A 14,823-nucleotide genomic window follows, 5' to 3' on the forward strand; every position below is an offset into this window, starting at 1 on the left:
GCACATTTTCTGAAGCCCTCAACCCCTCCCTTCACAAAGGGTGGGTGTGGTGTGTGTGTTCGGGGGTGGCTCACTTCCTCTCTGTCCCTGCTGTAGGATGGTAACGTCCGCCTGTACTCCATCCTGGGCACCACACTGAAGGATGAGGGCAAGCTCCTGGAGGCGAAGGGCCCCGTGACCGATGTGGCCTACTCCCACGATGGCGCCTTCCTCGCGGTGTGTGACGCCAGCAAGGTGGTCACAGTGTTCAGCGTTGCTGACGGCTACTCGGTGAGTGGGCGGCAGGCTTCTCTGTCCCCGTGCTGGGCGGTGCAGTTGGCAGTGGGAGGTTAATATCCGTGACTTGGTCACCTTGAGCTGAGCCTGTCTGAGCTGTAGCTTTTTTGCCTCGACAAGTAGCAGGTGCCTCGTGCCATGCTTCTGAGGAGTCAGTGGGTTTGCAGGGGCCGCTGGCATAGAGTTAGCGCCTGAGAAACCTGGGTCCCCATTGTCGCCTTGAGGGATAAGCGAGGTGATACAGGCAACTGTGGCCTGAACCTGACCTGCTGCCTCTCTTGTTTTCAACCTGCAATTAGGAGAACAATGTTTTTTATGGACACCATGCAAAAATCGTCTGCCTGGCCTGGTCCCCAGACAATGAACACTTTGCCTCCGGTGGCATGGACATGATGGTGTATGTTTGGACCCTGAGTGATCCGGAAACCAGAGTCAAGATCCAAGGTGACTTCCGCCCCCAGGCCTTGGCGGGGACCACCCATAGTCCAGGGCTCCACGGGCCACTTCACAGGCTGTCCCCTGGCTGCGGTCCCCAGGGCTAAGTAGCCTCTGTGCTTCTGGGCAGGTGGTCTGGAAGACGTGTGGGTCTCCTTCCCTCCAGCAAACACCAGCTGCGCCGCTGGCTGTACTGAGGAACCATGGGGGCCCCATGCACAGGACACCTGCTGAGCTGAGTGAAGGTCTCACTTTTGACGTCTTCACTTCGCCCACCCACCCCTTAAATCCCACCTGGAACCAGGGTCTCCCCCTCCCTAAGACAGCCACGTCCAATGTATAATGTGAGCCTCATGTAGCATTGAAATTTCCTGGTAGCCACATTTAAAAAGGAAACAGGTGAAATGATTTGTAACAGTCACTTTTATTTAGTCCTGCATGTCATCATTTCTCCCTGTGGGGGTTATGATGTCCTCGCGTGGCCGCGCACGTATCGGGAGGCATCATCTGTGTTGTCCAAACCCTCCCTCCCCAAGTGCCCCCCTACCACTCTCCTCCTAGTGTGTGGTCAAGTCCCCTCATCCATTCTCCTTAAAGACATCCTTTTGTGTTAAACATTAATGGGGTCCTTTCCTATTTAAAAATGTCTTAGCCCACCCCCAGAGCCCATTCCCCAGCTGCAGGCTTCAGGTGCAGGGCAGGCAAAGAGGGAAGGCAGCCCGGTCTGGAAGGGAGGGGACACAAAGCAGGTTTCAATGTCCATCCTGGTTTATAAGGCAGTCGGCAGTCTGATAGTGAGAATCAAACAAGTTCATGAATGAAATGGATCCAGAAAAAAATACAGCAAGAGCTAGTCGGATAGAGAGTAGGAGGTCGAGGTCTGTGTCTTCACTATGGGATCGCAGGCCACCAAACATGAAGTGACCTTGGCATCAGGCTCTCGTACAGATAGTTGAGTTCTGCACCTGGAAAAGAGCGAGCCTGGCGATGTGGACAGAGCACTAAAGCCTGGCGTTACAGCCAAGTCCTGCTTGGTGGTTGAAGGTGCTCCTGGGCCACCCGCAGGCCAAGGCTTCCTGCATCAGGGTGTGTGCCGTGCCAGGTGGGGTGGGGGCTGAATCTTACCCTGTCTAGGCGGGGCTGCAGACCTAGAGGCTGGGGGCCTCCCGGACCTGGGGAGCAGAGAGCTGGTGGGAACCCCCTTGCCTGCAGCTGGGAGCCTCCCTGGGCATCATGGGCAGAGTCAGCCACAGAGGAGCCATAAGCGCACAGTCTCACTGTTGGCATCTCGGGTGGGTGGAGGCAAGATGATGGGGAATCGAATCTGGTCACCCACAGTGTGACTGTCACAGAGGGGAAAGTCAGTGGCCCCCCCAGTCCTGTGTTTTCCAGCCTCTTACTGGTTGTCATGCCTGCCCCATTTTAATAGGGCATGGATACGGTGTAGCTGTTTGTGTGTTGTCTGCATGTCATCGCTTTTATACAGAAGACGACATTGTTATTTCACTCCCTTGGAACTTGGTTGTCAAGACTTGGAGAGAGGGAGCCTCTGGTATCTGTAGGTGGAGCCAGGGATGCTGCTAATTACCCTGCAGCACATGAAAAAGAGGTACCCGGCCCCAGGGCTCAGGAGTGCCACGCAGAGAATTCAGCCCCACTGCCACCATGCCAGACTCCTGAGTTGCAATGATCGTGGCCATTTTTTTGAGGGCCCAGGTGGTTCCATCTTCCTAGTCCAAGATGTACATAGATGCAGAGAAGTTTGGCTTTTCGTTAAATCACACCTTTTCTTTCCAGATGCACACCGGCTGCACCATGTCAGCAGCCTGGCCTGGCTGGACGAGCACACACTGGTCACAACCTCCCATGACGCCTCTGTCAAGGAGTGGACAATCACCTACTGAGGAGCCCCACCCCCGCCTCTGGATGGACCGAATCAGGGACTAGCATTTAACTGCAGCGGAACATGTCCTTTCTCTATTTCTGTGACGCGCCCCCATGCCCCCGCCCCACCGCAAGAGGCAGGAGGGCCCCGTCATGACCCTCGTCTCTGCAGGGTGTCTGTACACGTTCTTCTGAAAGCTTTAGACAGGAACAGTTTGCACATGAAAAATAAAGCAAGCACGTAAACAATGTGTGGAGCGTAACTAAAACCCACAGCCCAACCAAACCTTGAGAATGCGGAACATTCCAGAGGCAGTAGCCTCCAAAGCACACAGAGCCCCTGGCCCCGCCGTGGCTCTCACTTTCTGTCAGAGGAGGTTGTACAGGTGAGTGAGCCGGGGGGCTCACGTTCCTGCCTGCAGAACATTTCTGTACTAGTGAAAAGAGGGAATATGCATTGCAGTTCAGCAAAGCCGGAATTCTGTGTTGAGCACATGTCTGTCTCTCCCTAGTGTGTGACTCACACTGTGTGGCTGCCTTCAGAGTGCCACCTCCTGATCAGATGGGGGACACAACCCCTGGATATGTTTCCTTATCAGATTTTGTGCTTGATTTTAAGAATGGAATTGTGGGTTGTTTTGGTTTCTTCTTTTTTTTTTTTAATGTATCTTAACTGTTGCCTGTCAGTGTTTACAAACTAGTGTGTTGACGGCACCATGTCCAGGTTTTTAGAACCCTTGTTAGCCAGACCGAGGTGTCCTGGTCACCGTTTCACCATCATGCTTTGATGTTCCCCTGTCTTTCTCTCCTGCTCTCAGGAGCAAAGGTTAATTTAAGGACAAAGATGAAGTCACTGTAAACTAATCTGTCATCGTTTTTACCTTCCTTTTCTTTTTCAGTGCGGAAATTAAAAGTAAGTATAAAGCACCGTGATTGGGAGTGTTTTTGCGTGTGTCGGAATCACTGGTAAATGTTGGCTGAGAACAATCCCTCCCCTTGCACTTGTGAAAACACTGAGCGCTTTAAGAGATTAGCCTGAGAAATAATTAAATATCTTTTCTCTTCAATGTGGATCACTGACTTTGTGTGATGGGGGTACGTGGGGCGGCTGGGTGGGGAGGAACCTTTGTGGGATTTTCATGGCTTTAGGGGTCTTACCAGCCTGCAGCCTCAGGCAGGAAATATTTGGAACCCAGGATTGTCAGATCCATCGTGTGGTGGAAGGGAAGCCCCGGAGAACGGGCTGGAACCCTCAGTTCCTGCTCCCAGCCGTACCGCCAGATCATCCTGTGACTTGGGTCACATCCCTGCCCTTCTCTGGGCCTAAGTTTGTCAACTGAAAACACTGGACCAGATGATGTCTACATCCCATCTACTTGTCAGATTCTTAGCAGCCTGTATAGCTTTCAGGTAAGGAATAGCATGCATTTAGATGTTAAAAATCAAATTCCCAAACATCCAAATTAATTGCAAAGTGAAAGGCACTGTTCTTTGAAAATGCCTTTTGTACGTTTGTAACAATTGTAAAGTTGTCTAAATTTGCAATCCCAGTTTTTAAAAAAAAATCTTCAAAGAGTATAATTACACTGCTTCTTAGAAAAGTCAGGATAAAATGTTAGTCTGTAACTTCTGAAGTTATAGACTATTATATATCTTAAAGTCCACAAGTGACTTTGTTTCTATGTGTATTTTGGGTTAGGAACAAGGCACTTTTCACATCAGTGGGAATGGTGAATCATTCAGTAAATGGTGATGATAAAACTGGGTGATAAAAATAGTCTTGCTTACCTTGTCCTTGTAGCAAAAACCGTAGGAGGGCAAGAAAATACTGATTTTAGTCACACAAACACAAGTGTTTCTAAGAATGACAAAAATGGTAAAGAATAGAAGTGATACTTTTGACTATATATTTTTGAAATCTGTTGAAGGGGGAAAAACCACCAGTCACAAAATCAAAAAAGACAAATGGCACAAAAATTTTCAACATATAACTAGACCAAAGGATGTGTTTAACACCTGACATAATTTGTCTTTAATACAGGTTAAATTTTTTCGTCTTTAATACAGGTTAAATTTTTTTCATGGATATTATGTCCATACATGGGAAAGTTTTCAAAATATATGATTAAAAACTAAGTTACAGAAGAATGCAGATAGTGTGGTTCCATTTGTGAAAAAAGGTCACTGACTCAAGGTACAAACAAGGCCCTGAGGCTTAGAAGATCCATGGCAGAAGGGAGGGTACCTCTTACTCCTCCATGCAGTGAAATTAAAGACTTAAATCTCTACCCAGGATCTGCATCAGTTTCAAGGAGGAAGATCTTTATCCTCTTCTTTCACAAGTAAGCTTTAAAGGAGAAAACTAAAGCCACTTCTTATCCCTGGAGAGAAAAGAATGCAAGCAGCATTTTCAAGCTAATCGTTTGTTGGGAATCCGTGATCACAAGGCTGAGCTTCAAATTGGAGTCATTTTGGGGGAGGAGAGAAGCTGGATCCCAGGCACGACCCAGATGGAGCCAATCCTCACAGCTCCGTTCAAGGCAGAATGATACCTTTGTGCACACCAGCTTCATTCTGCAGATCAGCTTTGGCTACCTGGAACACTGTTCAGGATTCCAAGACCTCGGGCTGCACTGGAACTACACATTGAGATCAATTAGCAATAACCAGCAAGGATCAACGCCTGTGGATGGAGAGGGTAGGGTAGGCTGCAGGCATCTCCTGTCATGCTCATCGGCCAGCTTAGGGACTTGCAGACCTGGCGTTGGCTCTGGAGGAAGCAGTGTAGTGAGAAGAAAGCCAAACTAAGGAATGTTGTATTCTGTTTCCAGCTCTGACACACTGACTTCTCTTGGTAGGAAGAAGCTGAAGTAGAAGATTTAGATTCTAAGACCCTCTTGGGGATATAGAACAAAGTCTGATTCCATTAGGGCACCGCCCTTGTGAAATGATCATGTAGATAACATACATTTGACCAATTGGATCAGTTTTTGAAAAGTGAATGTAGGTGTGTGTGCACATGTGCAGACTGACAGGATATGGTGGAATCGAATCCCTGCTGCAAAGTTTTTATTTTTACAGCTGATCACAGCGTTAACAAAAATGTGTTGATCACTAAACTGACATTGTTTAGCATAACAATTTTTCTTCAAATGATTACTATGTTAGCAAAAGGATCTCTTGGGTTCAGCCTTATGGGAATCTGGCCAGTGTTTGACCCTGAGCCTCTTAGAACCTCATGCATCATATCTGGACCTCTGAGAGCTGGGGGCCCCTTTGTGCTGTAAACCATAATGTGGTGCTCTTGACACTAGGAAGTTACTGAACTTCTTAGGTGATAGACCCTATGGTTATGCGGAGACATACCCTACCAAAAATGGAAAGACAAAAAATTTTAAACATTTATTAATATCTCTGCCAATTATAAACCCATTACATGTTACCATAGCAAACTTTAAAGAAAAGTGCTTTTCAACACAATAGTAGAGGAGTAACATTGTTTTACGTTTTGGAAAATCTCTTTCACATCTGCCTTCTCCATTCAATGTGTGAAATACATTTTGTTGTTGTTGTTGTTGTTGTTGTTTGGAGTACACGAAGAAAATAGTCTCCCACAGATTCACAGTTGGAATAAGAACTTGAATAGCATTTTCAGAGAACTGGATTTTTCATCCTTGGCACTATGCCAAAGTCCAACAAGTGAAAATTTCTTAAAGGTTCATGCAGTGTGAAATCTGAAACCCTATCAATGAATCTTTAGCCGCCCTGTCAAAATCCACTTTGAACACAACTTTTATCTGTGCACAATTTTGTGCCATTCTTTGATTATTTGAAAAAAAAGTGATTTGTTGAGTTATGCTAATCTTTCAAATGTGGACAAATTTCAGAAAGTATTTTTAAAAATCACATTTCTACAGGTTACCACCAGTCTCGACAGAAACATTATTTAACTGTTAGGATCCCACTGGGCTCACGGAACTTGCAGTTCCAAATGAATATTCCAGGTCCTGGGGTGTGTCTGTCCTTGTTCTTTCCCATTATCTGGCTCATTGACAGGCTGAAGTTGCAACTACATTTTGGTTTGAGAAGAGGCGGAAAGCGTGGCAGAGGCACAAGTGCAGTCTTGAGGGCCGCACACTCAGGTCCACTCCCATTTTATGAGGACTCGGGTGAGCATATCTACCTTGGAGGGGCAGGTGGCTGGGCTAGGAGGCCGGCAGCCCTGGTTAGGTGGCCCCAGGCCCAGCCATGACTCCATTGCTCCAGGGGAGAGGGAAGAAAGCCAACCCACTCTTCATGAGCCAAATTCTAATGTAACACATCCTTGACACATTAATTTGCCTTGCTAAGCTTGAGTTGTTTTGGAGAAGATCTGGGAATATAATTTTTCCTGACATCTCTATTAACAGTATCCTTGGATTGCAAGATGAGTTTTAAAAAATATTTTATCAATTCCAAGTGCTCATCTGCCTGAACCAAGATTTTCTCAATGCAGTTACTCTGCAGCAAAAACAAAGTGGAGAAATGTTTGATTACTGAGATTGACATGAAATTGCTGAGACTGATATAAAACTGCAAATGTCCATGATATGAAGCTTCAGTCCCGATCTGTAATCTAAACTTATTTAAAAAGAAGGACATAATTATTGTGATGGGTAAAAGATAAAAGGTGTTTTCAGCAACTTTGGGGACCCACTCGGTGCCATGTTTTGGTCACCTGCCTTTTCTGGCAGTTCCTTTCACTTTGTTCCCAATGCGATTTGGAGGACTAGGCTCGAATCAAGGACGCTTAAATTCCAGACTCTCTGCCATTGTCAGCTGGGCATCTTTCGCTGCAGACAAAATGCCTCTGTGGTTTTCAGTTTCTCCATTTGTTCATTTCTTTATTCATTTTTGCTGTTTTCTTGAGCATTATGTCAGGTATTGTTTTAGGTTAGGGGCTGGTAATATGGGAATTGCAAATTATAATCATATCAGCTGCTACTATTCACTAGAGGCAAGTAATGTGCAGACGATGTGCTATGCACTTCACAGATACCTAGGTTCACCTGATAAAATACAGGATAGGCTGGGTGCAGTGGCACACACCTGTCATCCCAACTACGTGGGAGGATTACTTGGGCCCAGGAGTTTGAGACCGGCCTGGGTAACAGTGAGATCCTCCATCTCAAAAAAAGTAAATAAAGTAATAAAATACAGGACCTCCAGTTACATATGAATATCAGATAAATGATGTTTTAGTACAAGTATATCCCAAATATTGCACAGACATACTAAAAGCATTGTTGATCTGAAATTTAAATTTAATTGGGCATCCTGTATTGTTTTTTTAACAAATCTGTCAACGTTACATACATTGTTATTCCACTTTATTCTCACAATCGTTCTATGAGGAGTAGATGTTATCCCCATGTAGCAGACAATGAAACAGACAATTATCAGCTGGGTAATTTTGGGCAAATGATTGAACTCCTGCAGGAAGTAGAATAGAGACTTGAAATTAATTCTGCCTGACTCTGAGCCCTGATGGAAGTTCTTTGTTATTTCAGATGCAGAAGACGTAGGAAGACAAGCCGCAGTTGTGTGGTTGCTGCCTGTGAAGCAGTAAGCCACCTGCCCTGTTTGTGTGCAGCAAATGGATGGCAGCTCAAAGGGTTAAACTGAAGATAATTGAAGGGACCCTTTGGAGAGGTGCAGGTAGGATTAAGGAAGCCAGGAAGGGGCAGAAGCGCTCAGGAAGTAGCACAGAAGGAAGCTGTTCCCAATGCTGGGCCTCCAGACACAAGGGGAGGGAACCTGTACCCACCAAGAATGGGAGCCAAGAGTGCGAGGCTGGGGTGTATCTTGGAGCCTCCCATTGGGCCAAACCCAACAAGAGCCATAGGAGACCCTGGTTCACAGAGCCCCTCCCCAGCTCTGTAGCTACCACCACTTAGCAACTGCCCTTAGGTACACAGCAATACTGAATAACCACAGTGTCCCTGCAGATGGGGGCAGTCCTGCGCACGGCCTCCATAAAACCCTCACTGTCCAGCTCCCGTCCTGTGGCTCCACCAGCTTCAGATTGCATCTTTTGTCGTCATGCTGCTGCCTCCACATCCATTTTGGCAGTTCACCCTCCAGGGTAGCATCTGCATTCTGGGAAGGAAGCTAAGAAGGGAAGGTAGAGGAGGAAGGGGGGGTTAGTGCTTAGAGTAGCAAAGCTTTTTTTTTTTTATTCTTAAGACGGAATCTGTCAGCCAAGCTGGAGTGCGGTGGCATGATCTCGGCTCATTGCAACCTCCACCTCCCGGGTTCAAGCAATTCTCCTACCTCAGCCTCCTGAATAGCTAGAACTACAGGTGGTGCCACCACACCCAGCTAATGTTTCTTGGTTTTAGTAGAGATACAGGGCTGCATGGGGATTACATGAAATACTCCAAGTAAAGCCCTAAATGAATGCTTGACCCACAGCAAATATAATTAATATTAGGCATTAGTGTTGTTTTTGTAGATGTGAAAGAAAGGCTGTTATCAAACTGTAAGTATATACATGCTAGTTACCACTGTGAACGCAGGACACGAAATAAGGATCCAATTAGTGATAATATACAATGAATTGTGACTGTGCTCCTAGAGAAGCCAGGTGAAGGCCAGGAGAAATTCAGAGGACCATCTCTGGCTGGGAAATCAGGGCAGGCTTCCTGGAGCAGGAGGTCCCTCAAGACTGGAGAGGACACTTTCAGGAAGTCAACCAAGACTAAGGATGTGACATTCCTGGAAAATGTCAAGGTGGAATTTGGTATCTTCCAGTGTTCTTCTTACATGGAATCATTTGTTCATTTCTCCGGTGGAGATTAAAAAACTACAAACTTCACATTCTTTACCATAAAAATTTCCAATTTTTAAAATTCTTATATTTAGTCCTGGATTTCTGTGAGTCTTCGGTTTCCTCATTTGCCCCTGGCTGTCATCATCCTATATAAAATCAGGGATGGTTAGCATCCTAATTGGCAGCTACCAGGAAACGGAAACTGAGAGAAGATAGGATTCTAAGGGTGCCACTGCCTGGAAAATCTTGTTAGATAATGATAGAAGTTAGGAGCATTGATACCAACACACACGCTTTTCACTTATTGAGGTCTAAGTTTTGGGCCATCCAATTGTCCTGCTCTTTACCTTGTTGCCACAAAAATGTTCTCGCTGGGTGAATCGGAATTTATTAATTACCTATCAGTCAAGCAATTGATTATTATATAAATTATTAATATTAAATAGCAATTCTAATAGTTCATGTGATTAATTCTTAACCAGCTAATTAATTTTAGAAGGCAAAAAGAATCTTAGATGAAATATTCCAGAGATGTCCCAAGACATTAGATACCCTATGCTAAGAAGGCACGTTTTCTTGTCCCACGAGCCAGGCTAGCCCCAGGGACCCTAAACTGGGTCTTTTCACTTAAATTCTGTTGCAGCATTTTGTGATTATAACCTGATCTGCTACAATGACCATTCCACTCTTCCACTCCCTAATTTTTTTTTTTTAAGAAGAATAAAAACCCCCTTGCTCATCATACTAGTGTCTTATGTATAAATGGTTATCAAGGTTTGTGCCTTCGTAGGGACTTGAAGAGGGCAAAGCTGTTCAGTCATACAACAAAATCGGTCATCCCCACAGCCCTAGTGGGATGTCAGCATTATCCTTTCCATGTTTTGGCCTGGGAAATGGAGTTGCAAGAAAGCTAGGTTTGGAGTAACTTGTATCCCTGGGGTGATGAAAGTGACTGCAAGACAAGAAGCCCAGTTCATAGCCCAGCGTCCCTGATGGACGGGCCTCACTGCTACTGCAGTAGGACAAAGTAGACTCTGAAGAGTCTTCACAATAGCAAAAGGAAGCAACTGCAGGACTTGCCTTGGTGGCCTTGAGGGAGCCACGATGGCTGCAGTCAGACACATTTAAGCTTGATGCAAGCAGTTGCAGGCTGAGTGGCCAGTATAAACTGAAGTGAACTTTCAGGACCCACCTTCTACATTAGACACCATTTGGACTCAAACACACTGCCATAGAGGCGTGTGCTTTCTGATGAAAAAAGCACTACCCTTGTGAACAGAAGAATAGCCCGGGGTCCTGCACCTGCTTCTCACCCACTGATTAAACTTGGACAAGGTAATCATAGACCCTGAGCCCCCATGCATAAAATGGCATAACACGCCCCCACCCCAACATACATCACCAGGCTGGTGAAATGCAGGAAAACCACATTTTAGGGGGAGTTTATTAGCTAGGGTGGTTTAGACACACAGGCAGGGAATTAGTTCTTAAGAACGTAACCGAGGGCTTGTGCTCTTGTATAAGAAATACTTTGTTTGAACTAGTTCTACCTTCACAGAAGATCATGTCGTGCAGCCGAAAAATTAAAAGGGTTATAAGGGATAATGCTGGCTGCAACCATCAATGTGGCCCCATTGAGAGCAGGATGAGAACATTTACAGATGGAGACAGACACCATCTCACTGGCAATTGAATTAGAATCATGAGCTTAGCTCGCTTCTGGTCCGGTCACAGATTAATCTAAATGGCACCCCAAGGAGACATCATTTTTTAAGCAGTTTGGGATTAGAAAAGGTCACACTTCTGAGAGCGCTCCAGGGAGAAACACAGTGGCACCCTTGTCTTCTGGATTCTAGCTTACCCTGGTTTTGTTTGCACTGCATAAAGTCAGGTCAAGCAGTATGCCTCAAATAACTTGGATTTTTGACAACTACGCCTTCTTTCATGCCTGCCTTCCCGCCCTCCCTCTTTTTATTCCTTTCTGTCTCCTACCTCCCTCCCTTTCTTCTTTCTTTGAATTACAGCCTCTGGTTCATTGGATTTGGAAACAAAATTAATATCATTTGCAGATTGCAAAGTATTATTCATCAAAACTCAGGTTTGGCCGAATTAAATGGCCACAAACAAACTACAGTCTTTGCCCTGGGAGGAAAGGTGCTTTGATCATTGTCTCAGCCACAAGAAGCAAACACATTCTTGGGTTTAGCTGACATGTCCCATAGAGACCTCATCCTTTTCTTCACTTTCTGGCACATGGATGTATTACTTACTTAGCTTTTTCTCATGTAACTTGTAAAACCTTCTCTAAGTGGCTTTAAAAAATTGATGCGTCTCACTTTGTTGCCCAGGCTGGAGTGTGGTGGTGCGATCATGGCTCTCTGCAGCTTCAAACTCCTGGGCTCAAGGGATCATCTCATCTCATCCTCTCGAGTAGATGGGACTACAGGCGCGCACAACCATGCCTGGGTTCTAAGGGGCTCTTTTCAGTTTTCTTTTCTTTTTTTTCTTTTTTTGAGATGGAGTCTCGCTCTGTTGCCCAGTCTGGAGTGCAGTGGCACGATCTTGGCTCACTGCAACCTTTGCTTGAACCCCCCAGGTTCAAGGAATTCTTGTGCCTCAGCCTTGCCAGTAGCTGGGATTACAGGCACATGCCACCATGTCCAGCTAATTTTTGTGTTTTTAGTAGAGACAGATTTCACCATGTTGGCCAGGCTGGTCTCAAACTCCTAGCCTCAAGTGATCCGCCCGCCTCGGCCTCCCAAAGTGCTGAGATTATAGTGTGAGCCACCATGCCCAGCTCTTTGCAGTTTTCCAATCTTTACTTTCAACTGGAGCACATTTCTCAGCGGCAGCTTTTGCTGTAGCAAGCAGTGTCGACAGCATCCCTCTGGCAGACGACTTCCTTGAGCTGGCTTCCTCAACCTCAGCACAACCAACTACTCACATTTCGGGTGGGACAGTTCCTTGTGTAGGGGCTGTCCTGTACATTGCAGGGTGTCAGCGGCATCCCTGGCCTCCACTAGATGCCAGTAGCACCCCCTGCCCCAGTCATGACAACCAAAAATCTCTCCAGACATTGCTAATTCAGAAAAGAGTTCCTTTTTATTTTTAAAGAGCTATGTTTTTGTTGCTGTTGTTAGAAGAGCTTTACAACTCTGTCATCTTAATAGATTAATTTTCTTAGGAAGAAAAACCATGACTGAGATATTTAGCTTCTTTATAATTCAAAATTCACTCAATCATTTATTCACTCATGTTATCAACTGTGGGGGCAGCAAAATTCCACTTCCATACTCTTAGGGTCCTGACTGGGCTGGAGAATTTAACTGACATAAGACAGATGAACAGGAGGAAAGCATGCACATTTTTAAATGCAAGTTTTATGTAGCACAGGCACCCTCATAAGGAAATAAAGACCTCAAGAAGTAGTCAGTTACAGATACACTGAACTGGACCAAGAATAGTAAGTTGTGAAGAAGCAACTAAATGATGTGGGGAGGCTTAAAAGGTAAGAGTTATTTTCACAAGGTTGGTACAGAATTCTTTCCATCTTGACTTCTCAGCCTTGAAAATAAGACCGTTGCATCTTTCACATAGGGATCTCGTCTTTTCCTTTTAACAAACGGCGTGAAGGTCAAAGTGATCTTCTTGCACCTGCTATTTTTCAGGTGGCTTTAACTTAGTGTCAATACGCCCGAGTGGTGTAATTTCACTCCTTCACAGCCAATGTTCATTGGTCATTAACTAGGTTCCAGACACCTCGCTTGACTTTGGAGACACACACAGCTTTGAGAATAAAACAGACATAGGTTGTCTTGTGTCCCTGCATTTATTTTATTTTTTAAAGATAGGGTCTCACTCTGTCACCTGGGCTGGAGTGCAGTGGTGCCATGATAACTCACTGCACCCTTGAACTCCTGGGCTCAAGTGATCCTTCCACCTCGGCCTCCCAAAGTGCTGGGACTACAGGCAGTAGCCGCCACACGTAGAGCAGTGGGGAAGAGCTTAAACAAGGGATTCCAGGAGAGAAGTGCTGTGTTGGTAAAGAATGCCCACATAGCTGTGGGAGCCCAATGAAGGACATAGAGGCCCAGCCTGGGGTGGGTAGGAATTATCAACCTACCTTTCTGGTTTCCATGAGGTCCTGATGTACAGAGCCTGGCATACTGCCAAGTCCTTGAATGCCCGTTTCCCATTCCTCCTGCCAGCCTTGATGTAGAAGCCCTTCTCCCGCTTTCTGGAGGCCTGCATTATCTCTGATGTCTGAGGTCGCCGGTTGCAGTGCTCAGTTTAAAACAGCAGAGAGCAGCTTCAGATCATGACTGGGCAGAGGCTGAGTCAGCCTGCAGGATAACTGGCTCCCAGCAGAGGTGCTAAGGAAGCCTGGTATGGGCCAACAGACCAGGCAGGCCCTCCTTCCAAGCCTTGGCCAACAGGAACCCCCGTTTCCTGGCTTTCAGCCCTCAAAGAAACTGCCTGGGTCTGTTTTGAAAGATCTTGAGTTGGCTGAAAGGGACATTTTCCCCATAACTGGCACTGGTTGTCAAGCCTGCTGGGCCCAGCAGGAGGAATGCCATCTCTTTTATCTCACCTTCTTTGTTAAGAGGATGGGCTGGCAGGGAACCGCTTTGCAATTATCTTGTTTAAGATGAGCAGAGGAGATAGTTGCTCCCTGCAGGGATAACCCAGGTCCCCAAGCCATCTCCTTTTACCAGCAAATAAATGAGCATTATTCTAGCTCATGGCCAGGGTGAGAGGAGGCTTGGTTGACTGGACACAGTGGCCTGGCGTCTCATTCTCCCTATCAAATCCTATCAAAGCTTCTCTGTTCTCAGCTTCTTTCTCTTGGGCAAAAGAGGTAAATTGCAATAATTTGTTCGGAAGGGGTGCTAATGGATGGCCCTCAGTTGATTTCTCATTATCTCCTCTTCCCCAAATCACCTAGCTGGTATCTCTGTGAAAGCAAGCCCTTCTCTACTTGAACTGAGGACTAAAGGAAATATATTTGTCCATATAATAGGGCTTTTATCCAAGAAGCATTTCTCAAAGTGTCGTCCAAGACCACCCCTCTCTGTAACTACTTATAAAAATACGGATTTCCTTCAGCTCATCTACATTGCCACAAATGACAGGATTGTATTCTTTTTCATGGCCAGATTTATATTCCGTGGTATATGTACACTTTCTTCATCCACTCATCTATTGATGGACATAGGTTGATACCATATCTTGGCTATTGTGAACAGTGCTGCAATACACATGGGAGTGCAGATATCTCTTTGGAAAATGGATTTCCCTGCCTTTCCTTTGGATATATACCCAGTAGTGGGATTACTGGATCATATGGTAAGTGAAATAAGCCAGGCACAGAAAGGTAAATACCACATGTTCTTACTTGTATGTGGAAGCTAAAAACA

At 45.7% G+C, this 14,823-nt stretch overlaps 1 protein-coding gene across 2 annotated transcripts in view; it reads left to right on the top strand.

Moving 5' to 3' along the window:
• The window catches only part of WDR1 (WD repeat domain 1), a 44,662-nt gene extending 41,000 nt beyond the window's left edge, over positions 1–3,662 (top strand). For both annotated transcript variants that reach the window (XM_003898483.4, XM_021938292.2), the window contains 3 exons: positions 97–270; positions 576–720; positions 2,509–3,662. In XM_003898483.4, coding sequence (XP_003898532.1) covers positions 97–270; positions 576–720; positions 2,509–2,615 — 426 coding nt within the window. In that variant the 3' untranslated portion in view covers positions 2,616–3,662. The remainder of the gene's footprint in view (positions 1–96; positions 271–575; positions 721–2,508) is intronic.
• The last annotated feature ends 11,161 nt before the right edge of the window (positions 3,663–14,823 follow it).

This window comes from Papio anubis, chromosome 3 (genome assembly GCF_008728515.1).
Source record: "Papio anubis isolate 15944 chromosome 3, Panubis1.0, whole genome shotgun sequence".
NCBI lineage: Eukaryota > Metazoa > Chordata > Mammalia > Primates > Cercopithecidae > Papio > Papio anubis.